This window comes from Phacochoerus africanus, chromosome 10 (assembly GCF_016906955.1).
Source record: "Phacochoerus africanus isolate WHEZ1 chromosome 10, ROS_Pafr_v1, whole genome shotgun sequence".
NCBI classification, from domain to species: domain Eukaryota; kingdom Metazoa; phylum Chordata; class Mammalia; order Artiodactyla; family Suidae; genus Phacochoerus; species Phacochoerus africanus.
This window is the reverse complement of record NC_062553.1, coordinates 2611534-2636106: the sequence shown is the minus strand read 5'-3', so window position 1 is coordinate 2636106 and position 24573 is coordinate 2611534. Positions and strand designations below refer to the sequence as shown.

At 63.7% G+C, this 24573-nt stretch overlaps 1 protein-coding gene across 1 annotated transcript; it reads left to right on the top strand.

Annotated features, from left to right (window-relative positions):
* Positions 1–2479: 2479 nt before the first annotated feature.
* On the top strand, positions 2480–24340 carry CPZ (carboxypeptidase Z). The gene is made up of 11 exons (XM_047799315.1): positions 2480–2654; positions 7224–7256; positions 8138–8512; positions 10857–11069; positions 13843–14039; positions 14527–14688; positions 15052–15210; positions 18424–18559; positions 20158–20297; positions 23184–23283; positions 23893–24340. The coding sequence occupies exons 1-11, from the start codon at positions 2567–2569 to the stop codon at positions 24240–24242; spliced, it is 1953 nt and encodes a 650-aa protein (XP_047655271.1). The 5' UTR covers positions 2480–2566; the 3' UTR covers positions 24243–24340.
* The last annotated feature ends 233 nt before the right edge of the window (positions 24341–24573 follow it).

Below are 24573 nucleotides of genomic sequence, written 5' to 3'. Positions count from 1 at the left end.
TGACCCACGGGGCGGGAACCACTTGCCTCTCTACAGAGAGTGGCTGCCGGCTTCTTCCTGGGCGACTCCAGGCAAGGGCTGCGTGGGATGAGCTTGTCTCATCAGTGCCCAGCAGGGGCGGCCCGAGTCTGCGGTTGGAGCGCCCTCAGGGATGAAATAAACTTGGGAAGATTATTGAAGTAAGTGCTGTTCCAGAGGAAGCCTCCTGGAGGGGTAGGGGGTGGGGTGGCTCCCTGAGGCTTTGGTGCTCCAGCCAGGCACCGAAGGAGGGGCGGGCGCATGGGAATCCGCCCCTGAGGCGGAGGGGTGGTGGTGGGTGGACTCCCAGCCATCTACGGGCTCCTGGCTGCCAGGCCACCCCTACCCCGTTACTGAGAGCCCCTCGCTGAGGTCGATCTCTGGCTGAAGGTCCTTGGACTGCTGAAGTGACAGATATGGGATGGCAGAATCTCAGCTCTTGTCAAGATACCACGCGACTTCTCGCCTAGCATCTTATTCCACAAACAGCCACCAGAATCCAGCTGCACCTGCTGGTTCACCTGGCCCATCCCCATCCCCATCCCCAAGCTCGGGTCTGGCTGTGGGCTGCCCCCCACCTCCCGGGCCATTATTGGGTGGGTGGGTGGGCTTGGCTGGCAGGGGTCTTGGAAAAGGTTAGCCTTGCCTGTGACTTTTGCCCTGACGCACGCCTTGGTGGGTCAGGCTCTCTCGGCTGGAAAGCTTTTGCAAGAGGTTGTTCCTTTCAATGTCGCTGGGGAGGAAAGAGGGTGGGTCTAGGGCTGACTCCCAAATTCTTCTCACTGGGTCTTTAAAAGGACAACAGCTGACATGGACTTTTTAAAATCCAAACTAAAACGCCTCTGGCTTAAAGCTGTATGGTTATTTTTATGCACCACCCAGAGAGAAAAACAAACCTGATGAGGGGGCTGTAAACAGAGGCAAGAAGGTGTCCCTCTTAAGGGCTGCAGCTCAGACCTGACCCCCACAGGAGGGGGCAGCGAGGAGACCCACCTGTGCCCACCTTGGCGCGTGGGGTGAGGGGTGGGGGGGAAAGACCTGCACCCCCAGCTGGCTCCCTGGGGTCTGCACTCGCCCGCCCGGCCTGGGCCAAAGCCTTCTGAGAGGACATCGGAGGAGTGCAAGGCCAGGGGCTTCTGGAAGGACGAGGCTGCTGTCCAGGCGACAGCGGGCAGCTGGGAGCACCAGGGCCAGACTCTGGAGGGGCTGATGTGGGTGGAGTGAGCAGCTCCTTCTCTGAGCCAGGGCTGGATGGAACCCTCTTCCCACACCTACTGTCACTGTCACCCCAGCCTCTGGGCTAGGTGGCTTGTCCCAAGTCCTAAAGCTGGGTGGCATCTGGCTCCAGGGTCCAGCCTTCCCTGTCTCCCAGCACAGTTGCCGAAGGAAGCCCATAAAAGCACCTGGCTCCACAATGGTCCAGCCTGGTAGGGGACTGGCCCAGGGGACAATGCTGGGCTGTGGACCCTATGTCTGGCCCGCATTATCCCTGGGCCCTGGGCATGAGCACCCTGAGGTAGGCTGGCTGGACCGCGGCTGTGGGCTGTGAGAAGTGGCGGCAGGCAGATGTGTGCACATCTGGATGGCAGAGTGAGCACCTGTCCAGCTCCATGGAGGGGGGCTTCAAAGGCATGGGCCGAACCCCAAAGCAGTCTTGACCCTGGGAGGAGTGCGTGGCCCCTGGCAGACAGCGGCCGGGGCTCCAGGGACCACTCCCCTCTCCCCTTGGGGCCGAGGGGCCTGGACCTCGCCCTCTCAGTCCCCTTAGGCCTCCTGCTCAGGTGGCTCCTGGGGGTGCTGGCGGGGCATGGGGAGGGGAGTGGGTGCAGACAGGCCCCCTGGGACGTGTGTGCCCTGGGCTCTCTGCCTTTGCCCTCTCACCCGGTGTGAAGTGGGGGAGGACACAGCCCTGTCAGCCTTTATGCCACCACCGGACATGGATGGGCTCCTTTCACTCTCTGAGTCCATGAAACGCCACGTGGCACCGAGGACCCCTGTGCCAGCCTCCCTGCCAGGCCAGACCCAGAGGGGACTTCTCGGCAGTGTGCAGGCATAGAGAACCTCAGAGTTGGCTTGGGCCTGCCCTTCCTGGTACCTGACACCCCCAGAGACCCTTCAAGTGCTTCCAGGACCTGCGACAGGGTGGGGAGGTGGGGACACTCCCCCGCTCCTCTCCCCGGATGCTGGTCCTGAGCTGGGGGTGACTGGTCCTGGCTCACGGCCGGTGGGGTGGGGCGCTGGGCCAGGACCCCGCCTCGCCCCCAGAGCCGCCAGTGCCCCGCCCGGGCCCGGAATCAGGGTTTGCAGGCACGACCAGCGGGGATCCCGAGGTCAGGTGGGAGGGGCAAACCCTCCCCCCAGGGGGTTGCTCACCCCTGGGGGCGGAGCACCGGCCCGGAAGCGGCTGCGCTCCTCGGGCCCTCCCGCCGCATCGCCTTGCGCGGTTCCTGGCGCCGCGCTGTAACCCGACTCCGCGCCCGTGGGGGGCGGGAGCCCGAGCGGCGCTGCGCCCCGGCCCGAGTGCCACATCACTCGCCCGCCGCCCACCATGCCGCCCCCGCCGCCGCTGCTCCTCCTCGCGGCGCTGGTCCTCGCCGCCGCCCGGCCCGGGTGCGAGCCCGCCTGGGACCCCGCGGGTAAGGCCCGACCGCCCGCACCCTGGGGTGGAAGGCGGCGCCCCGAAATCGGGAACTTCCCCTCGCGTGAGCCATGGCCCAGGAGACCGTCCCCAAGTGGGCCCCTTGTGACCTGGGACCCGCGGTTCTGCCCAGGAAGGCGCACCCAGCGCTCCGAGCGCATCCCGGCGGGGACCCCCGGCCGGAGCGCACAGGCAGCTGGAGGGCAGCGGAGGCACCCAGTGCCCGGTGGCCAGGGGTTCTTCTTGGTCAGGGCACAGCGGGCGGAGAGCGCCCCGCAGGTGGGGACCCGGGGAGCAGGTGCCAGGGCTTTGCAAGAAGAGGGGTCGTCCAAAGTCCCTGGTCCTTGCAGGAAGGGGTTGGCCTCTGGGCCGCAAACTCGACCCCCCCCCTCCCAACTCTGTGATGTGGCCGCAGCGTCTCCGGAAGTGGTCTCAGAGGGCCGGCGAGGGGGTGCGGTCCCTGTAGGGGAAGGGGGAGGGGGTGCTCCTGGCGGATTCTGGCGCAGGAAGAGGGGGAGAGCGGTGGGTCGCGGACCACCCAGGGGCTATGTGCCTGGGAGAGTGACCGCACCTGAAGGTGTGGGCAGGGGGGCCGGGGCTCTGGTCCTGACCACACCGGCCCTTCTGGAGCCGGCCTGTTCCGCTTCACATTGAAACTCACGGCGTGTTTGAGTTCCCGCCGTGGTGTAGCGGGACCTCGGGCGTCTTGGGAGCGCTGGGACTCGGGTTCGATGGATAAAGCTGAGGGGGCGTCCAGGCCACTGCCCTTGGGTCCTTATCAGCTGCAGCCTTGGGGGCCCCTCCGGCTCAGGGTCCGGATGTGTCAGATTCCAAATCAGGCGCTGGAGGTTTGTGGATACCTGAGAACTTGCTGGCACCAGCCTAGTGGACGTGCCAGGGGCAAAATGCCTAAGTGTGCCAAGGCCCGGTTTTTCCTTTTCTTCTCTTTTGGCCCAAATTGAATTTTCTCTCCACCTCTGCCCCTGCCCCCCATCGCCACCCCCACCCCCCTTCTGCAGAAAGGCAGTGGGCGTGCCTGCATATGTGCGCACAGGTGCACACACAGGATGCAGGTGGGACTGGCCTGGAGCCGCGGATGGATCCTCTGAACCCATGAACCCCTAAGACTCCAGGAAATGTCTGGAATGATAGGCTTATTGGGGATTACAGTCCCCTCCTCCGGGAAGCTCTCCCTGATTTGTCTGTTCCCCAGGGACCCCCTGCTCTGGGCACAGGCTGCCCTCCCTACTTGGATCTCCGTCTTCTGTCCGAGGTGGCATCAGTGCCTGTTTCTAGGATAATTCCTTCCGCAGTTGGATCTTCTTCCTGACGAGCCTATGCGGTCCGTGGAAGCCGAGTGCCTTTTCCAGAAAGCGGGCTGATGCGGGCAGGGCCAGGCAGCTTGAGTCCAGGCTGCTATGTCCACGTCCCGTCTTTCTGTTCCAGGACTCAGAGCAGGAGGCTCAGCCCCTTTCCCCAGGCTGTGCCTTGCCTTCCCACCAGGTCTTTACCTGGAGCCTGGGGTTTGAGGCACCTTTTATGCTTCTAGGGGCCAGGTGGGGCTGGGTGCAAATCCTGAGTGATCTGTGCTGCTGTGTGGTCTTGGGCAGGTGGTCGGCCCCTCGGACCTCACTCAGGGGTATTACTCCTTTACCCGGCCCGGCAATGTCCAGCCCCAGGTCCGTCTTGCTGCCTTGGTTGAAGCAGTGCTGACACCTTGTGGTCAAGAGGTGCAATGTCATGTGTGGTCTGGACCAGCGCTGTCCAACGGAGCGGTGCCTGCCCCACACACCATTTTCCCAGGAGCCACGGAAAGAGATAACAAGAAACAAGTGAAATTAACTTGTAACAATACATTTTATTTAGCCAGTGTATTGGAAATATTGTTTCACTATTTCGTCCCCAATATGAAAACTATGAATGAACTATTTTACATTCTGGTTTTTTGGTGCTGGGTCTGGAATGTGGCATTTTACACCTGCAGCACGTGTCGATTCGGACTCATCATTTCAGCTGCTCAGTAGCCACGCTTGGCTAGTGACCAGCCTATTGGGCGGTGCATCCAGAACCGCCCTCCCTCTCCCGGCCCCCCTGTAGCCTGCGCTCCCCGAAGGCACCCCTGGATCCTGCTTGTTGTTGGGGGTGGAATTGGGTCCTCACCCCCCTGCCCCGCGGCTGTGACTTTGCTGGGAAACGGAGTCTTTGCAGATACGGTCGGATTAGGATGAGGTCGTGCTGGCTGGGCTGGGCTCCGAATCCAGTGACTGGTGTCCTTAGAGGAAGCCGGAAGTTTGGATGCACGCACCAGGGGGGACATGTGACCGGGGCAGAGACTGGGGTGATGTGGCCGCAGCCCGGGGTTGCCAGGGCCCCAGAAGCTGGAGCAGGACCCTCCCCCAGGTCCTGCCGAGAGGCGAGGCCTGCCAGCAGCTCGATTTCAGGCTTCTGGCCTCTGGAACTGGGAGAGCATCCGTGCCTGTTGTACGCATTTGTGGTTCTTCCTACGGGAGCCCCAGAAACCCGTCCAGCCACCTCTCCGTCTTGCTCCTGGTGGCCACCTGAAAGCACTGGTGGCAAGGCCACAGATGCCGCCTGCTTGTCCACCCCACTGAGCGGTGAGGTCTGCTGGGAGGGTCACAAGGGACCCCCCTTCTTCTCCCCGGGTGTCCCTGAGCTGCCATTGCTTGAGCCCTTCCTGGGTGCAGGCCCCGCTCGCAGCACCACCTCATCGGACTGGGCACTGTTATCGTCACTCCCATTTTACAGGTGAGGAGACTGAGGCACAGAGAGGGCTTCATCCCTGACCGTCAGTCTCCCCACCTGGGAGTTAGGGAGATCTGAAGCCACGCGAAACCAGGAGGGGCGCACTTGTCAGATCCACTCAGATCTGGGGCTTTGAAGGGGCGGGCGTGGCGGCTGAGCCCCGGCCTCCTCACCATGCGATTCCTGAGGCCCCAGGGCCCGAGGGAGCCCTGCTCATGGAGCAGCTGCTGAGCCTGAGCCCTCCTTAGCTCCCCTGACTCAGCTCGGGCCCGGGCCCCCGAGGCGCACGCTGGCTGGGGATGTGGGTGGAGGGCAGACTGGTGTCTTTGGCCGGAGCCGTCCATCTGGGGCGGCCTCGTGCTCCTGAGTCATGGCATCTGCCCGGGTCCGAGCTCACATGGCTGCAAGGGCACTGGCTTGAGCGTGAATTCTGAGGGTGAGTGCTGGGCACGGATGCTCCCCTGGGGCCCTGCTCCCCTCGGATCCTCCCGCCTGAGGACAGCACCGTGTTGCAAGCACAGCCCGGGGCCAGCTTCTCGTTCTCGCCTTATTTCCCTCGGGTTTTCGTTTGTCCTCGTGCCTCCTTGCTCTGCAGAGGGCGGTGCCACAAGTCCGGACACGTTAGACCATAAAGGCGTGGAGTCAGGCACCTGCTGGGAGGTCCCGGGCTGCAGGCTGGGAGCGGGGGCCCGGTGATGGGGCCACTCACCGCCAACCCCATCCCAGCGCATCGCCCGGAGGCTGGGGCACGCTGCTGTCTCTGCCCTCTGTTAGGGCGGCAGTCTCATGGCCCGGATACTTCGGGAAAAGTGTCCTTTGCCCATTACTTTGCCCACGTGGTGCCAGCCCGTCAGGACAGCCTGGGGTCCTTGGCTCACCTGGTGCCACGCTGGTGGCTTGAACGCCTCCATCCCACGAGTGCTGGCCCCAGGGGCAGGGACTGTGGCTGCCTAGTCCATGGTGGGGGACCCATGTGGGGGCTCCTTGGCCAACCCAGCAGGACCGCCTCCTGCATCCCCGCACTGGGGGCTCATGTGCATCCAGGAAGATTCCCACAACCCCCAGCTCGTAAGGCGAGTCCCTGGAAGCAGTTCAGCCCTTGCTGGACTGTGGTCCAGGCCTGGGCTCTGACTGATGTCACAGGGTGAGGGCTCGGCCTTTCCCTCCCGCCCTGCCCCTCCCAGGGCTCTTGCACTGGCCTGTCCGGCTCCGTGTGTCTGGACCTCGGAGCAGGCCCTCGGAGCCACCAAGGAGAGTCTGTGTGATGGTCCTTTTTTTTTAGAGAACTGGGGCCACGCACTGCAGCGTGTTCTGGATGGTGGGGTGCCGGCGCCTGCAGGACTGGGGGGAGCTTGGAATAAGGTGGGGTCAGTCAGCCTCTGGTCCGGGCTCCGAGGGCTGCTTGCTAAATATCTGCCAGTTTGGTGAGAACTAGTTGTTCAGCTGCTGGAAGCTGACACTGGCCACCGTGGAGGTACTGACACCGTGGCGACCGGCCAGCACTCTGAGTCAGGGCTCTTTGGTGCTGGCTGTCTTTCGTTAGGAGAGTCCTGGGACTGCTCTGAGACTCAGTCTTCTCCCCTGTGAAATGGGGGAGAATGTCCGTGCTGACATCAGAGGGTGGCTCTGAAGGTCGAGTGGGACGATGCTTGGGGAGGGTGGGGAGGGGGCTGGGGGCCCAGCAAGCGCTCAGTGTGTGTGTTTGGGGGCTGCCACGAGAGGCAGGAGCCCCTTTAGTGCACGTTGGGGGACAACCGGTGGGCGGGGATCCGCGCACCTGACAGCACCATCTCTTTCTCCCCAGGTGGATGCCCCTGGCTGGCAGCTGTGGACAGTGGTATGGTACCCGGCCCCCTGGTTTTGTTCTGTAGGAAGGCTGCAGACCCTCCGCCGTCACCGTGATTGGAGGGTGGAACCCAGGGTTCCGCAGCGGCGGATTGATAAGATGGCCCATGAATCAAATCCAAAGCCATGTCACGCCGCTAGAAATCCGAATGAAAGCGGGGGGCCCTTCCCTCCGTGCCGCTGGCTCCCGACCCTGGCTGACCCCCGGGCTCCTGCAGAGGGTCCTCCTTGCCCCTCCCACCCCCCGGTCCTGCAGGTGGGCTCTAGGTGGCTCGGGTCCCATCTTGCGGTGTGCACGGCCCGCCACCCTGGCTCTTTATCCTGGGCATTCCCTGGCCCTCAGCCGCCTGCCTGAACCTGCTGAGTCCGGGGCTGTGGTAGCAGCATCCCTCCAGGCCCTGGATTCCTCCTCTGTAAACGAGGAAAGGGAAGCTGGTCTCGGGGTGGTTTGGAAGGGGATGTGGGGCCTGGCGCAGCGGAGGTGCTCAGAAGCAGACATTTCTTCATCTCCTGTTGCCAGAGTTGGGCATCTGGAATGTTCTGAGTGGAGAGACTCGATTTTTTTTTTTTTTAAGTGGCAAGAGTGTCCCCTTGCAGAAGCTAACCACGTGCCCTAATGTGGCAAACCCTCAGCTGGGCTGGCTTTCCTGCACCCATTTGGCCCACGCAGAAGCTGGGACCCACCCCGGCCCACTCCCTAGTGAGCCCGTGTCCGGCCCTCCCCCAGGAGACCTGGTCCCGGGCTCTCCCTGCCACGTGGTGGGTGCCTGTCCCTGTGGGCCTGGGGCCCTGAGCAGGGCAGCTCGGGCAGAGCAGGCCCTCGGTCAGCGGCATTGCAGGAGGGGGTGACCCGCTGACCCCGCCTCTCCGCAGCCACATGCGTGGACCTGCAGCTCAGGACCTGCAGCGACGCCGCCTACAACCAGACAGCCTTCCCCACGCTGCTGGAGCACCGGTCCCGGGAGGTGGTGGAGTCCAGCTCCGAGTACGTGCTGCTGAGCGTGCTGCACCACCTCCTGGAGGGCCAGTGCAACCCCGACCTGCGCCTGCTGGGCTGTGCCGTGCTGGCCCCCCGATGCCAGGGCGGCCGGGTGCGCAGGCCCTGCCGCCACGTCTGCGAGGGGCTGCGTGAAGCCTGTCAGCCCGCCTTCGACGCCATCGACATGGCCTGGCCCTACTTCCTCGACTGCGGCCGCTACTTCGCGAGCCAGCAGGAAGGCTGCTACGACCCCCTGGAGAAGCTGCGAGGTGGGCCCGGGCTCTGTGGCCAGGACTGCGGTGGGGAATGGAGCCAGTCATGTGGGCAGGTGCCTCGGCCGAGGTCCCGACACGGAGGCCCTGGATGCAGGTGCCCGGGCAGGGAGGGCAGGGGTGGGTAAGAGCCTGAGGCCTGCCCAGCAGCCGCTCCCCAGAGGACTGCAGGGCCCGGGGGCGGGGGCGTCCCCCGGGGAGGCCTGCCCACGAGAGCCCGTGGGCGGTCCTGAAAGATCACACGTAGGATATTGCCTGGCAGCTGGTCTCTGCAAAGTGGGGTCCGTGGAGCCCCAGGGGTGAAGGAAGCCGCCAGAGGGGCTGCAGAGATGGGCCTCGGTTCTCACGTGGACCAGTGCAGGTGGAATGGGCAGCTCTGGGCAGTGGTGAGCCGCTCGTATCAAGGGGTGTGCAAGGAGCTCCCAGGGCACCGCTTGGTGACGATGCTAGGGCGTGGGCTAAGCGCTCTGCGAGGCTCCGTGACCCCTGGCTGGGCTTCCTGAGTGGGTGGGAAGGGGCGTCTCCAGGCGCAGCATGGCCCACAGCAACGCCGAGAAGAGACCTTTCTGTCCCAGAAGGCAGCCACCAGTCACACGCGGCTGCTGAGGGCTTGGAATGTGGCTCCGGCTCCTGGGGATCTAAGTTTGGATTTGATTTGGTTTTAATGAACTTGAGCTTAAATGCAAGTGGCCACATGTGGCCAGTGTGACACTGGACGGCACAAGACAACCTTGGCTTCTGGCTTCTCATGTCTCACATTATGTGATCTGGGGCCGAGGCCCACACATGTGTTGTCTCATGAAAACCCCACAGTGACCTGGGGCATTGGTGTAACCACTTTATAGGTGGCAAAGTGGAGGCTCTGCGAAGGCCAGGGGCAGCAGGGGGCAGCTCCAGGCCAGGCGCTGGTGGAGGGATTGATCTGTCCGGTCACCAGACAGCTCCTGAGGGGCTGCGCTGTGGGTGGCTCCAGGTCGGCACCCTGAGGGTGGCAGGGGGGACGCAGGGGTGCCTTGGGCTGGCCTCCAGGGGGCCCTGGGTTCCAGCTCTGCCATGGCGGGCTGTGAAGGGCTCTGCTCTAATCCTGGAGCTGAATCTGGGGGAGGGGGAGCTGCCCCCACTTGCAGGGCCCATGCAAGGCAGTGACCTGTGGGTGGCATGTGACAGACAGGCAGGAGGCAGGAAGCTGGGCAGTGGGGGCAGCTGGGCGGGGGCCGCGAAGCAGAGGAAGGAAACCAGACGTCTCTGTGGGGCCGAGCCCGCCGCCCTGGGAAAGCCCGCCGAGTGGGCTTGAGAGAGATTATTTTGGGCACTTCTGCCACCAAATTGCTGCTTCCATCTGCTTTCTTCTCCCTCAAAAACCATTTTGAGCAGAAACAAAACCACAGGCCAAGTGAGACACTTGGGAGACGCAGTCACTGTTCAGGCTTCTCCAGGTCCAGCCTGCAGGGACCTGCATCCTTGGAGCATGAGTCCCCGGGGTCGTGGCCGGGGGGGGGGGGGGGGCGCAGAGCCACGGGGGCTGTCCTTGGGGTGCTTGTGTGAGCGGGAGGGGACAGCCAGCTGGCCTGCGGACAGTGCTGCCAAACGTCCGGCCCTCCGCCTGGGAGCCCAGGCGTTTCTCCTGAGGACACTTTAACTTTGGGGAGAGCTTCCTTCCTGCCTCAGCATCCCCCCCACCCTGCCGCCCCCGCCCCGCGCCGGGCTCGCTGCTGTATTGGTTCTGACAGCAAACATTTGGCGTCATCGTAGTTTGGGGAAGTGGATGTCGAGGCCTTTCAGAAGCTCGTGGCCTCACTGGCAAGACGTTGACCCTGTTTCCATCACGAAGCTGAGAAAGAGCCGCAGGGGGACTCGCATCTCCCTGCTGCCCCCGCCCCCCCCGCCCTCCCACCCCGGCTCCTTACAGCTAGAGGCTCAGGGGACCCAGAAACACCCAGAGTCAGGAGGTGGCAGCTGACAGTGGCTCTTTGGGTTGAGGATTCTGTCCCTGTGCCTGTCTGTTCTGCTGTTCAGTGTTTTATAAAATCTCCCAACTAATCACATACACAATTATTCATCGTGACCTCAGGAGCTGCGTTGCCTTATGTCTGTGGGATACTGTCATCAGCTGTCAAAATTAAGTATTGTAAAGAAAACTTCAATTACAAACACCAACACAGAACGGCTGGGGAGCCATCTGAGGGGGACACAGGGAGCCTGACCCCCCCCCCCCGTTGCCAGTGTGGCGGGGGTGGGGCACTGGGAGTGGTGAGGGTCCTTCGTCGTCGTCGTCGTCCTAAGGGAGCTGGGGGCTGGGCGGGGACCCCGTGCTGACCCCAGCCCCCCCCACCTTCCCCAGGAGGCCTGGACGAGGAGGAGGCGCTGCCCTCCGGCCACCCGGCAACCTTCATTCACTTCACCCACCACTCGTACGCCCAGATGGTGCGCGTGCTGAAGCGGACGGCCGCCCGCTGCGCTCACATCGCCAAGACCTACAGCATCGGGCGCAGCTTCGACGGCCGGGAGCTGCTGGTCCTTGAGCTCTCCAGCCGGCCCGGCCAGCACGAGCTGAGTAAGCCGCTGTGGCCTCAGGCGCCGGGGTGAGAGGCCCGACTGCTGGCCGAAGGCTCCGGCCTGCGGGGCCCGGGGTCCTCACCAAAGCCCCGATGCCTGGGTGACGGGGCGCGGGAGGGGGCTGCGGGGTGTGCGTGGCCCACCTCTGTCACGGTCGTGCCACGGGAGGTGCGGTGGGGGAGGTAGGGGGCAGGGTCCTGGAGACACGGGGGGCACGGGTTGGGAGGCAGGAGGGGAGGGGTGGGCAGTGGCCGAGGCACATCGCGCCTTGTGCGTCGTCTAGACTGAAAGCTAACTGCTTTGTGCGTTTTGTTCTTGCCACCTCGCCCCGGCCCGTCCAGACCCAGGCAGGTGTGTGGGCGCTGGGTCCTGGCTCTTGACACCCGCCCTTTACGTTGCTTGGTCCGTGAACACAGCCATGTTTCCGGCCATCTGAGCTCGTGTCAGGCTGAGGCCCTGTTTTGAGACGGGGACCCAGGTGGAACATGCCAGACCTTGCCGTCCCTGGAGCCGTTCTTGCAGGGCTGAGTCGGGGTCGGACTTGACTGCAGTCCTGGCTCCCCGCCATAGCCGAGAGGGCCATTTGGGCCTGGAGTGCCGGCGCGGAGAAAAATTCCTGTGAAACTGAGCTTCAGGGGCAGATTAAGGAGAGGCAGGGGCCCCGGGGGGTGGGGGGGGGCGGCTCGGGAGTCTGGCCCAGGAATCCAAATGTTCTAGTAAAGACTCCGTGCCCTGGGTGGCGAGGGGAAGATGGCGGCAGGCCCCCCTCCAGAGCACAGAGCACCCAGGCGCAGGGCCTGTTCTGCCTCTGCGGGGGGAGTCGATGAGTGAGGGCCCCAGTCCTTCCTCTCCTGGTCCCTCCGTTCCTCTGTCCCCAGGACTGTGTCTAGGAGCAGGGCCATCTGACCCTGGTCCTTAAAGTTACAAAACATACACCTCATCTTGGCTAAGTGGCTCTGGCCCCCTTTGCTGGCTTGGCCACACTCAGCCTGATTTCCGTCTTGGTGGCTTGGGTCCTGTCTATCTCTGTCAAGGTCAGAGGTCTTCTGGCCCCACCCAAGCCTCCAAGGCCTGCCCTGCCTCCTACTCTGTACCGAAGACAGGACTCCCCCTTACGGGATTGGCTGAAGCCTGGGAATGTGTGGGTGAGGGGTGTCACCTCCAAGAGAGCCAAGGGAGAGGACTGGTGTGGAAAGCCTCAGGGTCACATATATCCTGGGAATGTGGGAGGGCCGTGGCCACTCGCTCCCATGGCTGGAGGTCCTTGGGGCCGTGCACAACCCAGGAGGGAGATGCCGTTTTTCCAAATGAGCTCCTGCTTCTCAGACAGGAGAGGTGACTTGTCCAAAGTCACACAGTTAGCAGGACTGCAAGGCTTCTGGTCCACTCTCCTACCCATTCATACACTATCTACCTATCCTTTCTTCCTTCCTTCCATCCATCCATCCATCCATCCATCTTCCTTCCTCCTTCCATCTACACATCTTTCCATCCATCCTTTCATCCTCCTTCCATCTATATATCCATCCATCCAACCACCCATCCACCCATCTATCCATCCATCTAACCATCCTTCCATCCATCCATTTATCCATCCAACCATCCATCCATCCATCCACCCACCTATCCATCCATCTATCCTTCCATCCATCCATCCATCCATCCACCCACCCACCCATCCATCCATCCATCTTCCTTCCTCCTTCCATCTACACATCTTTCCATCCATCCTTTCATCCTCCTTCCATCTATATATCCATCCATCCAACCACCCATCCACCCATCTATCCATCCATCTAACCATCCTTCCATCCATCCATTTATCCATCCAACCATCCATCCATCCATCATCCATCCATCATCCATCCATCCTTCCATCCATCCATCCATCCATCCATCCACCCACCCATCCATCCATCCATCCATCCATCCTTCCATCCTCCTTCCATCCATCCATCCACCCACCCATCTGTCCACCCTCTTCCTTCTTCCATCTACACATTTTTCCATCCACCCACCCACCCATCCATCCAACTACCCATCCATCCATCCAACCATCCATCCATCCACCCACCCACCCATCCATCCATCCATCAATTCATCCTTCCATCCTCCATCCATCCATCCATCCATCCATCCACCCACCCGTCCATCTACCCATCCATCCATCCATCCATCCATCCATCCATCCATCCTCCTTCCATCCATCCATCCATCCATCCTTCCATCCATCCCTCCTTCCATCCTCCTTCCATCCATCCTTCCATTCATCCATTCACACATCCTTCCATCCATTCATCCTTCCATCCAACCATCCATCCATTCATCCAACCATCCATCCATTCATCCACCCATCCATCCATCCATCCATCCTTCCATCCTTCTTCCATCCACCCACCCATCCATCCTTCCACTCTCCTTCCATCCATCCATCTGAGGACCAGCTGCCTTCCCATCTGAGCACCAGTGTATGCCCCACTTTACTGCACAAACATGAAGAGTGGCCATGGAAGAAATTCACACAGGCCAATGATCGCATTATTATTAATCAGTATCTTTGTGCCATCATGCTAATAATGCTGGCCCTGCCTCACAGATGAGCTCAACCAAAGGGATGACCTTGATGAGACCTCATTAGTCACAGAGACACTTGGCCCCAAACAAGCATGACGAGGTTCCAGTACACCCGACCACCCTTGCCCTGTGGGCCCTCAGATCTCTGGGGACCCCGGAGCTTTGAGACAACCCCCAGGTCACTGTATCCCTCCTAGTGGAACCGGAGGTGAAGCTCATTGGTAACATCCATGGCAACGAGGTGGCCGGCCGGGAGATGCTCATCTACCTGGCCCAGTACCTGTGCTCTGAGTACCTGCTGGGCAATGACCGCATCCAGCGCCTGCTCAACACCACCCGCATCCACCTGCTGCCCTCCATGAATCCCGACGGCTATGAGGTGGCGGCTGCCGAGGTAAGCGCCTCGCAGCGGGTCCCATGGCCCCTGCCTTGGACACACCCATTTGTTCAGCCATTAGCTGTCATGGAGGCTCTGCCCCTACCATCCTGGGTGGCGAGGTCCTGCGTGAGGGTGGGACAGACACTGGCAGTTTTGTGGTGTTAAAAGTGATGCTTGCCGCGGAAAATGGATGAAAGGGAGTGGCAGGAGCTGGTGTTGCCCAGCCAGAGGAGGGGGCTCCAGGGGTGGGGGTGACCCTGAGTGGGGCCCCCCAGGTGGGGCCCAGCCCGTGCAAAGCCTGAGGCTGGAGGATCAGCCTGGAGGCTGCAGAGACGGCAGAGGGGTCAAGGGCAGCCCGGGGGGCCTGCTCCCGAATTCGTCACATGAAGTCAGAGAGGAACCACCGCCCCGCCTGTGGCTCTCAGCCCAGCGCTGCGCCTCCTTCAGAAGGATCAGGGGGGGAGCGTGCTGACCCCTGGTTGGGGGCGGCCTGTGTGTCCAGGGCGCCGGCTACAACGGGTGGACCAGCGGGAGGCAGAACGCCCAGAACCTGGACCTGAACCGCAACTTCCCCGACCTGACGTCCGAGTACTACCGCATGGCCTCGGCACGTGGCGCGCGCAGTGACCACATCGCCATCCCACAGCACTACTGGTGGGGTAAGGTAGGAGCCGCGCCCCGCTGACGCACCTGAGGGCCCCTGGTTACTCTGACCCTCGGGTGTTGCCCTTCCCCAGGGCAAGAGAGCCGGGCGCTTAACAGCCTTGGCCCCCCAGCCTCGGCTTCCTGTGAAATAGGAGTAACCCTCACTGGGCCGTTGGTGGGATCCAGGGAGCACATACAGAAAGCACCCAGCGTCTTAGGTGCTCAGTGATGGGGCCCAGGAAGGCTGTCTGGAGGCGGTGGCGTCCCAGGAGGTGGGGATGAGTTAGGTGGGGGGGCCTGAACAGGATCCTAGCTTGGGCGTTGGGCTGGGTGGTCGGCGGGGACGTCCCTGGTCCTGAGGACCGCCGCTCCGCCTGGGCAGGTGGCCCCCGAGACGAAGGCAATAATGAAGTGGATGCGGGCGGTCCCCTTCGTGCTCTCCGCCAGCCTCCACGGGGGCGACCTGGTGGTGTCCTACCCCTTCGACTTCTCCAAGCATCCCCAGGAGGAGAAGATGTTTTCTCCCACGCCTGATGAGAAGGTGAGGGTGCGCTGGGGGGGGGGGGGCAGGAGGCGGCCGTGGGAACAGCCTTTCTTGTTCTGAGACCAGCGAAGCCCACATCCCCAGCCTTCCAGGCCCAGCTCCAAACCCCCTCCTCCAGGAAGCCTTCCAGCCAGCCGGCAGCACCCCCTCCCTCCCCTGGCCACCTCCTCCTCCATCTGTGGCTCTCCCCCCAGGCCCCTTGCGTTTTCTGTCCTGGGGAGGGTGGGGTTCCGAGCGCCGCCGGCAGAGGGCAGTGCTGCACCGCGCAGGGCCGCTGGCTGGCACCTGGCGCTTCCCTCCGCTTTAAGGGTCAGGATCCTGAGACCAGGGGTTGCCTGGGGTGGAAGTAGGCCTTTTGGCCCCTCCCCGCTCCAGGGGTCTTTCCCTCACTGGTCAGACCAGCAGGGGATGGGACATGTGATGATGGCCAGGCCGTCTCCATCCCCATTCCTCCCTTAAGCAGACTTGGTTCCGGGGGGCACCCCTGCCCTGCCGGGGTCCCTCCCTGTGCCTGATCCTGAGGCTGGTCTTCTGGGAAGGGCGCGGGAGCTGAGAAAGCCGCAGTGGGGAGGGGGTGATCTTTGATGGGTCACAGCCAGGTGCACTGGAGCTTAGCTGCCCAAACTGCTCTGATGACGCGCAGCCACCGAGGCCACCTCCTGTCCACCCTCCCCCATCGGGAGGCAGTGGCGCGGGGAGCTTCCCGACTCCCCGGGGAAGACAGAGTTTGAAGGGTATTTCCTTGACCAGCCTCAGGGGCTTAGAAAAGTCCGAGCCGTCCGCTTGGTCTCCCAGCAGGCCCCCTGGTGGACCGGACTCAGGGCAGAGAGCCAGCCTGCCCCTGCTGCCTTCTGGAACTTTCCACCTGATACGGGGACAGGACAGGGAGGGTAGGCCTGGACTGACCCTTGTCCAGAGCTGGCTTCCCTTGTTCTCCTCCTGCGGCCACTCGCAGGTCAACTTGGCCGCAGCCAGCCGTTCCCTGTGTGTGGCTGGTCCTGAGGCCGCCAAGGTGATCAGGACGGAGCCCTGAGCCCTGTCTTGGTGGGAGAAGGAGCCGGAAACGGGCGAGGGTAAGAAAGCGTGGCCTTGGCCAGGACAGGGGCTGCCCAGGTGACGCGGGCCACGCTGGGTGTGGTGTGGCGAGTGTGCGTGTGTGCATGTGCAGGATGTGGGGGCAGCTAGGTCCTCAGCCTCAAGATAGGCCTTGAGGGGTGTCCCTGAGGACAGGCACCCCAGTGGAGCCTGAAAGGCCGGGTGGAGATGCCCTCAGAGCCTCAGGAGTCAGGGAGCAGAGGGAGCTGGGGAGGCTGAGCAGAGATGGCCGAGCCTGCCTCCTCCAGAGCCGGGGGAGCAGCGCCTGTGTCCCCCGTCATGGTTCCTGCACCCCTTCATTCTGGCCCTCACCCACTCACCCACTCACTCACTCATTCATCCACTCGTTTGCTCACTCACTTGCTCACTCCAGCATCCAGCACGTGCCTGGGGCGTGAAGGGCTGCCAGTTTCTGTGCTTTGCGCTCAGCAGGTGCCCCCAGGGCAGCTGGGTGGTCTCCGCTGTGCCCCGCCTTGTTCCCTGTGCCATCAGAGAGCTGGGCCAATGACTGGGTGAGGCCTGAGTCCTCCGGGCAGTGGGAGCTGTTGGGGCGCCAGCTGGGCGTTTCTGAATCTTGGGAGGGGGAGGTTGCCGCAACGAGTCCCTGCAGAGTCAGAAAAGGGAGCGGTCAGTCCCGCCGGCCGTCAATCACCCATTGATAATCCTTCAGCCTGGCTGCCCGTGGTGGTCTCTGTGGAAACCGGGGTCCCAGGGGAGGCTTGGGGAGTCGGGGGGGGCGTGAGGAGGGGCTGCGTTCATGGCCCCCAGGCTGGCAGGGCTGCCAGCCCACCCCCCCACTCCTCTCCCACCAGCCTGGCCTCTGGGCGGAGCTCCTCCCGGGCCCGCCCCCAGGTTGGGCCTTTTGGGGGAGGGGGGTGCTGACGGACAGGTGACAGGAGGGAGCCCCAGGGCAGGAAGGAGAGAGGAGACGGTGGAGGGGAGCAGAGGGGCTGGCCCCACCTCCCCCCACCAGCCTAGGTTCCACTTTGCAGACCGATGGTGGAGGCCAGAGAGGTGTGGGCCAGGGCAGTGTTCTAGAAACAGCCCTGTCAGCACCTGGACACCTGGCCGAAGGTGGCCGATGCTGAAGGCAGCCCGTGGTACCCGACTGCCCACCTCGGTGACTGAAGGACATGCGGGGGCTTGTGTCTGGGGACCCGGCTGAAACCGCCATCCCATCCCTGAGAGACCGGACCCATCCCTCTCGGCCCCAGGTCCTGGGGGCTGAGTCGCCAGGAGAGGCCCTCTCTCTGGCCAGGAACAGCTCCCCACTGCCGACCCTCCTTCCTTAAAGAGGGGTCCCCTTCCCAGGACAGACCTCTCCCAGGCCAGGGAGCCCCCTCATCCATCGGACACTGCCTGGAGCCTGTACCCGGGGTCAGACCCGCGTCCGAGTCAGATGGCCGGGGTCAGATGGCTGAGTCCTGCCTGGGTGGGGGCGTGGTGGGGGAGCTCTGGGCTGGGGGTCCCGTGGCGAAGGGGCTTTGCACAGGAATGCTGGCCACGCCGCGGCCCTGTCTCCGAGGTTCCCCCAAGGAGGGTGGCAGCCCCTCTAAGCTGCTCTCCTGTCCCCCCACCAACCTCGATGGAAATGCATGCCGTAATGGCAGCTGGCAGGTGGCGCCCGCGGGGGCTGGCTGTCCCCTGGAGAAATGGAGTGACGGTTATCAGAGGAGTTCACTTGGGAGATGAAGTCGGTGAAAATGAAGCCCACCTCGGCCTCCCTGTCTCTCGGAGGCCCACCTCCTGCACCAGGGCAGGAAGTGCTTTATAAGTTGCACAGCCAGGTGCCCTGCCAGCATCCCCGCAGGTGCCTCTCTCCAGAGGAAGCCCAGGCTCCCCAGCCAGGTGTGCAGGGCTCTGTGCTGCACCCAGACACCCACCACCGGTGCCCTGAGCTCTGACCTCCCACCCCTGGACCTTTGCACAGGCTGGGCCCTCTGCGTGGAGCCTGGTCCCCTCTCCCACCGGAGCTGCAGGTGTGCCCCCAGCGTGGCCCCCCTCCCTCGGGAGGCCCTGCCTCACCCACTGCCCCCTGCTCCGCGGGCATCCTGAAGTGAGCCCCATCTTCCGATCTCAGCCTCACAGGGGCCCCTCTCCCCATCTCCTTCCCAGATGTTCAAGCTGCTGGCCAGAGCCTATGCGGACGTGCATCCCATGATGATGGACAGGTCGGAGAACAGGTGTGGGGGCAACTTCCTGAAGAGAGGCAGCATCATCAACGGGGCCGACTGGTACAGCTTCACGGGAGGTGCGCCCCCCGGGGGCGGCGCTGGGGGAGGGGCCTCACGGGAGGTGCCCCCTGGGCGGGGGTGCTGGGCCCTGGGAGCTCCTTCCAGTGGCTTTTGCAGGGAATTCTAGAACTTCTAGAACTCCGAGGACTTGTAGAAGGTGGAGAGCAGCAGAGGCTGCGTGGGGCGAACTGCCGCTCTGGGTGGGAGACTTCGGGGGTGGGCCGCCTTCGGTTCTCGTGGCTGCCTGGTGAGCTTCCAGGCGCAGTGAGGGGGTGGAAGGGCTCCACCCGGACTCCGTGCTGCCCTCTCTGTCGTTTGGCTAATGATCACTTAACACCCCACCCGTCCACCCGTGGCCAGTTCTCGTCTGCCTCCTGGGGGTTCGCGGGGCTGCCTGATGGAATGCAGGACCCCCGTTAGATCCGATTGAGGGAAGTCGGAGGGGGGTTTAGGACGCCCCAGTGATGCGTGGGTTGCACTTAACACTAAAACCGTGTTCCTTGTTGCTTTGAAGTGTGGGAGCAGGTGACGCCCTGGCGCGGGGGCTTTGGGGGCTGGGCCGAGATGCCGCCGCAAGCTGCCAGCCCCTCCTCCCTGCTGGCATGACCCTTGTTACCCAGGTCATTCGGCAGACGAGGGGGTCGGGCTCAGACAGAGAAGGGCCGGCTCGAGGGCCCGGCTCCCTCTGCTTCTGTGGGGCGGGGAGGGCGGCCCCTCAGCTCCTGTTCTAAGCCACGGCCGCCCCCTGCTCAGCGCCCCTGCTGCCCATGATGGCGTGTGTGGTCCTTCCTGCGGGCAGGGCGGCTTCTTTCCCTCCCAGGACCCAGACACACAGGTCCCCTGACCTTCAGAGGTTGGGCGCCGAGTCTCGGTTATGACCCATGAACGGGGTCTGCAGAGGCCCTGCTGGGGGCTGAGCTCGGAGAGGCCGGCCAGGCTCCCTTCCCGCAGGACTTGGGCCCAGGGCGAGCCTGGGGCTGGCGGCCAGGGCCAGGGGCCAGGTGCAGGGGAGTGTGACAGTAAGTTGGGAAGGGTGGCTGCTGGGTACTAGGGCTCCAAGGTGCCCTGAGGCTCGGAAGGGCTGGGCCAGCTGGCCCCATCGGGGCTCTAGCCCTGTCTCGGAGCGTGGCCGCGGCTCCAGCTGGACAAGTCCTCCAGAAGCAGATCAGGGAAAGGCAGAACAGGGGGTCAGCCTCTGCCGCCTCCCTGGCCGGCCGGCAGCCTGGCTCGGCCGTGCCACCCCAGGGACGGAGGTAAGAGGACCTTCCCCTCCAGGCTGTTCTTGGGACTGAGCAGGGGAATGGACCTTACGGTCAGTCGGGTCCAGGCCAGGGCAGGGCCAGTGGCTCGGACCCCAGGGCCCCATGTGGCCCGCGTGCTGCCAGCCCCTCCCCTGGAACTGGGCTTCTTCTTACCCCCAGGGGCCGCATGGATGGTGGGAGAGCCCGCGTGTGTGGGCGCCAAACCACTCGGGACTGTGGGTGGGAGCCGTGGAGGCCCGGGCCTCGGGCTGCTCATCTGGGAGGCGGGCTTAGGATGAGCCACCAGCTTGTCCAGCCAAGGGGGGTTGAGGCCCCCCTGCTCAGCCGCCCCCGTCCCCCGCCCGGTGCCGCAGGCATGTCCGACTTCAACTACCTGCACAGCAACTGCTTTGAGATCACGGTGGAGCTGGGCTGCGTCAAGTTCCCCCCGGAAGAGGCGCTCTACCCGCTCTGGCAGCACAACAAGGAGCCGCTCCTGAACTTCGTGGAGATGGTGAGCTCCCGGGGCCTGGCGCAGGGAGGCTCGGCCCCCTCGGTCGGGACACGGACACGGTCACGGTCACGGTCACATGTCCCGTGTTCGATCCTTCACCACCGTGTTCCTGCGTGAAGGTGCACTGGCCACCCGCCTCTCTGGGGGCGCTGGGGACCCGGGGGCCTGTGTCACGGTCCCTGGTACAAGGGTCTCAACCAGGGAGTGCAGGGACCAAGGCAGCTCAGGGGAGGCGCCTGACCCAGGATCGGAGGCCAGGAGGTCTTCCTGGAGGCGGCAGCATCTGGACTGCATCTTGGAGGAGTAGGGAAATGCGGTGAGGGAAGGAACCCCGCTGGTGTTAGAACTCACTGGGGTGTTTGAGACCTGCCGGGGTCGTGGGGTCCGTGAGGAGTGTGGCCGTGGGGCTGGGGCAGGGTGGGCACGGGGTGAGGGACCCCGGAGGTGAGGGCTCTGGGCAGCAGCGTGGCCGAGTGGTCCGGGCAAGGCCACGTCTGTCCTCAGACTCAGAGGGGAGGGCACAGGCTGCTGGGGCGGGAGTGGGGCAGCGGAGCCAGGGGGTGAGGTCGCAGGGGTGGGCAGAAGAGGCAGGCCATGAGCGGGGGGCCTCAGAGAACATGTCTGAAGTCGCCCCTCGCTGGACCCAGAGAGCCGAGCCTCCCGGTGGCCTGGGGACCACGTGGGGACCAGACCAGAGGTCCCGCTGCCCCTCCCCCTGCCCAGCCCCATCCCTCAATGCCCCAGCCTGGCTCCAACCCGGGGATGTGGTTCTGAATGAGGTAAGGCTGCTGAAAGACGGCGGGAGGTCCCGATGCAGAGAATAGTGGTTTTATAGAGGCTTCTGCTTTCTCCTTTTTCCCGAGGTTTTTAAATTTTTTGTTGTTGTTGCTTTTTTGGGCCATACCTGCGGCACACGGGAGCTCCCAGACTAGGGGTCACATCGGAGCCATCGCCACAGCCACGCCAGGCCCGAGCCTTGTCTTCCACCCACACCGCAGCTCAGGGCAACGCCGGATCCGTAACCGGCTGAGAGAGGCCAGGGATCGAACCCGCATCCTCATGGATACTAGTTGGGTTCGTTTCCGCTGTGCCACAATGAGAACTTCTTTTCCCGAGCCTTTTTAAGAATCATAAGAACTGCATGTTGCCACAGTGTCCCAACCAGAAGCAGGTCCTGAGGGGGCTCGTCTGAGGGCGAGCGTGAGGGTTGCATGTGCACAGCACTTTACAGTTGGTACCCCCTCCCCAACACATGGCCTCGAATCCTGACACCAGCCCTGGCCCGTGGGCAGGTGCCCCTTTTTACAGATGGAGGCATGGGGGCCCTGGGGAGGCATTGTGCTTTTGGGGGTTGCTGGGCCATGCACGGCCTCCCGTTCTCTTAGGGGCTGTGAGGCGGCCAGAGGAGGAGACAGAGGGTCAGAGAGTGAGCCAGCTGCTCCATGTCACCAGCCCCTGCCCAGAGCTGGAACTCCGATCCGCCTGCCCCAAACCCCAGTTCTGTTATCGAGCCCCCCGCTTTCTGCAAAGATCAGGAACCTTCCTCCAGGAAGGAAGCAGCAGGGGCTCCGGGTCGGCTGCCGCGGCAACGGGAAGCGAGCAAGGCCCGGCCGAACGCCGGACGTAGTTGGTGCCGAGCTTCTTCCCCGCGGCTGTGCCAGCCGCCTCGCCGCGTGGGCCGTCAACGTCAGTGGCTGCTGAAGGCCAGGCCTCCTCGCTCGTTCTGTTTTACGGCCGTCTGTGAAAATGAGTTTTAAGGAGCCTTAAATGGAGCTGGGATCGCTCCGTGGATATTGTATGTGAAGTCTCGGGTCTAAAGATGTAATCGCAAGGCAGGATGCCGCGGGAGGCTGGGCAGCACGCGGCCGCCCCCCAGGCCGCCCCCCAGGAAAGCTGCCCGGGTCCGCTGATAAGCATCAGTCTGTCGGGTCGTTGAGGCCTTTCCGCAGTGATCCTGACCAGGCCCGACGGCGGGGGTGCGGGGGGGAGGCCGTGTCTACCTCCCCTGGTCAGGGCGGGAGGGGCGGCGCCCTCTCCTCAGCCCCAGAGCAAGGACGGACCAGAATCTAGCCGGTGTGTGCCGGCACTGACGTGAGGCCCTACTATGTGTCTGGCCTCTGCTCTCAGGTTGGAGGCGGAGGGAGGGCAGACCATGACGGGACCGTGAGGGGAGGGCTGGGAGAGTGGAAGCCGGGGCTGTGGGGCCCCTGATGTGGCAGGTCACCAGGGAGGGCTTCCGGAGGAGGAGGAGGAGCACGCGCTGTGTCTCCAAGGGCAGAGGAATGGGCCGGGTGAGGGGGTGGGTCAGGCATTCTGAGCAGAGGAAGGGCCGGGATGGGGGCTGGGGGTCCTGGGCGACACTGAAGGTGTGAGGGGCAGCCTCCAGGGACAGAAAAGAACCCCCACCCCGCCTCGCGTGTCCCCTCCCACCAGGGGTGTCCTGGGCTCCTTCGCGGCGAGCTTCTGAGCTCTAGTTGTTCTCAGCCTGACAGGCAGGGCTGAGACGCTGGGGAGCTCGCCCAAGCTCAAGAGAGCAGGTTGGGACTGGTCCAAACCCTTGGGCCCCCGTCCTCCCGCTGCCCCACGCTGCCGGGGGGCCTTGGCTCTGGCTGTGAAGGAGGGGTCAGAGGTGCTCACAGGAGTTCAGCAGGGGGCACAGGAGGTGTCGTCAGCCAGCACCCCCCGCAAGCTGGGCTCTGGGGGGACCCCAGAGGTGGGCCTGCTGGTCACTCTCACTTCCCGCAAGGAGACGGAGGCCCAGAGGGGGTGGCTCACGCAAGGTGGTGACGAGGCGAGGGGCGCAGGGCTAGGCGTTTCCCTGGGGGTGGGCAGGGCCGGGCGGGGCTGGGCACGCGCCACACCCTGCACCCTTTCGGGCCTCCTCAGGTGCACCGGGGCATCAAAGGCGTGGTCATGGACAAGTTCGGCAAGCCGGTCAAAAACGCCCGCATCTCAGTCAAGGGCATCCGTCACGACATCACCACGGGTGAGCACCGCTGCGGCCGCGGCGTGGCTGGGTCCCGCACCCACCCTCCGCCGGCTCAGTGGGGGGGGCTGAGCCGGGGCCTGGGCTCTGCTTCCTCCAGCTGTGTCTCCCGCAGCGCTGCCCCAGGGGGAGCTCACTCAGGCGACCCACAGTCGTTGTGGATTTCATGTTCCCCCAGAAGAGACTGCTGGACCCACGCCACCTCCTCAGAGGGGAAAGGAGGGGCCCGTTTGTTCCTATCCCAGCGCTTGCATCTCATTGATAAGCTACGTGTCCAAGTGGGCTCTGGGTGCCCTCAGGGATTTATTTCACAGCTGATTTAAAAAATCATGCATTGTCATGCCAGGTTCCTGGTGGAAACAAGGTCCAGATTCTGTGGGGCTGGGCTAGGCTGTGAGGGCTTCAGAGAGGAGGTGGTGCCTAAGCAGGGCTTTGAGGGGTGAATAGGAGTTTGATAAAGGAAGGCTGCGGGCAGGACAATCCAGGCGAGTGCGACTTTGGGGTCTGTCTGCCCTCCAGGCTGCCGCCCCCTCTGCCCCCCATTACCCATCATGTCAAGGCTGTCTGAGCCCAGGTCCGAGAGCCGTTTCCACCCTATATCGTCCACAGCCCCAGATGGTGACTATTGGAGACTGCTGCCCCCAGGGTCCCACATCGTCATTGCTCAAGCCCCCGGCTACTCCAAGGTCATCAAGAAAGTCACCATCCCTGCCCGGATGAAGAGGGCCGGCCGTGTGGACTTCATCCTCCAGCCTCTGAGGACCGGACCCAAAAATTTCCTTCTTGGGCCAAGGAGAAATGGGCCCGGGGGTGCCGGCCCACACGGGGAGCCCGAGGAGCCTGGCCAGGAGCCCCTGGGGGCCCGGAGACTGCCCGAGGCCAGCGGGAGCAAGCCCTGGTGGTGGTCCTACTTCAGGTCGCTGGGCCAGCACCAGCCGCGCTGGCTGCTCAAGTACTAGCCCCGCGCTCTGGCCCGGGGCTCCTGCTCTTGCCTCCTCCTCCAAAGCCGTCCAGCCAAGGGTTTCCGTTGTATTAAAGTGTTTCATCCACCTCCCCAGGGGACGAGGGCTCTGTGTGCGAGGCGCTTGCGGAGGAAGGAATGGCCCCTGGTTGAGCAGGTGCGCCCCAGCCTGTCCACTGCCGTGACCAGGGCGCGGGCTCTTCCGTCCCACAGGCGCCAGTAGTGGGACCGCCCTTCAAACCTGTCTGTCTGTGTGTGGCCCCTTCCCGGGACGCGAGGCCTCGCATCCAGAGGGGTCTCTACTTTCCAGGCTGAGATTCAGCGGGGCT

What these genes read in the sequence shown, in the direction of transcription:
- CPZ (XM_047799315.1), top strand. Translation starts at nt 2,567, where the DNA reads ATGCCGCCCCCGCCGCCGCTGCTCCTCCTCGCGGCGCTGGTCCTCGCC. An exon ending in GCTGGCAGCTGTGGACAGTG is followed by an intron (nt 7,257 to 8,137) that starts GTATGGTACCCG and finishes GCCTCTCCGCAG; the next exon opens with CCACATGCGTGGACCTGCAG. An exon ending in CTCCCACGCCTGATGAGAAG is followed by an intron (nt 15,211 to 18,423) that starts GTGAGGGTGCGC and finishes TCTCCTTCCCAG; the next exon opens with ATGTTCAAGCTGCTGGCCAG.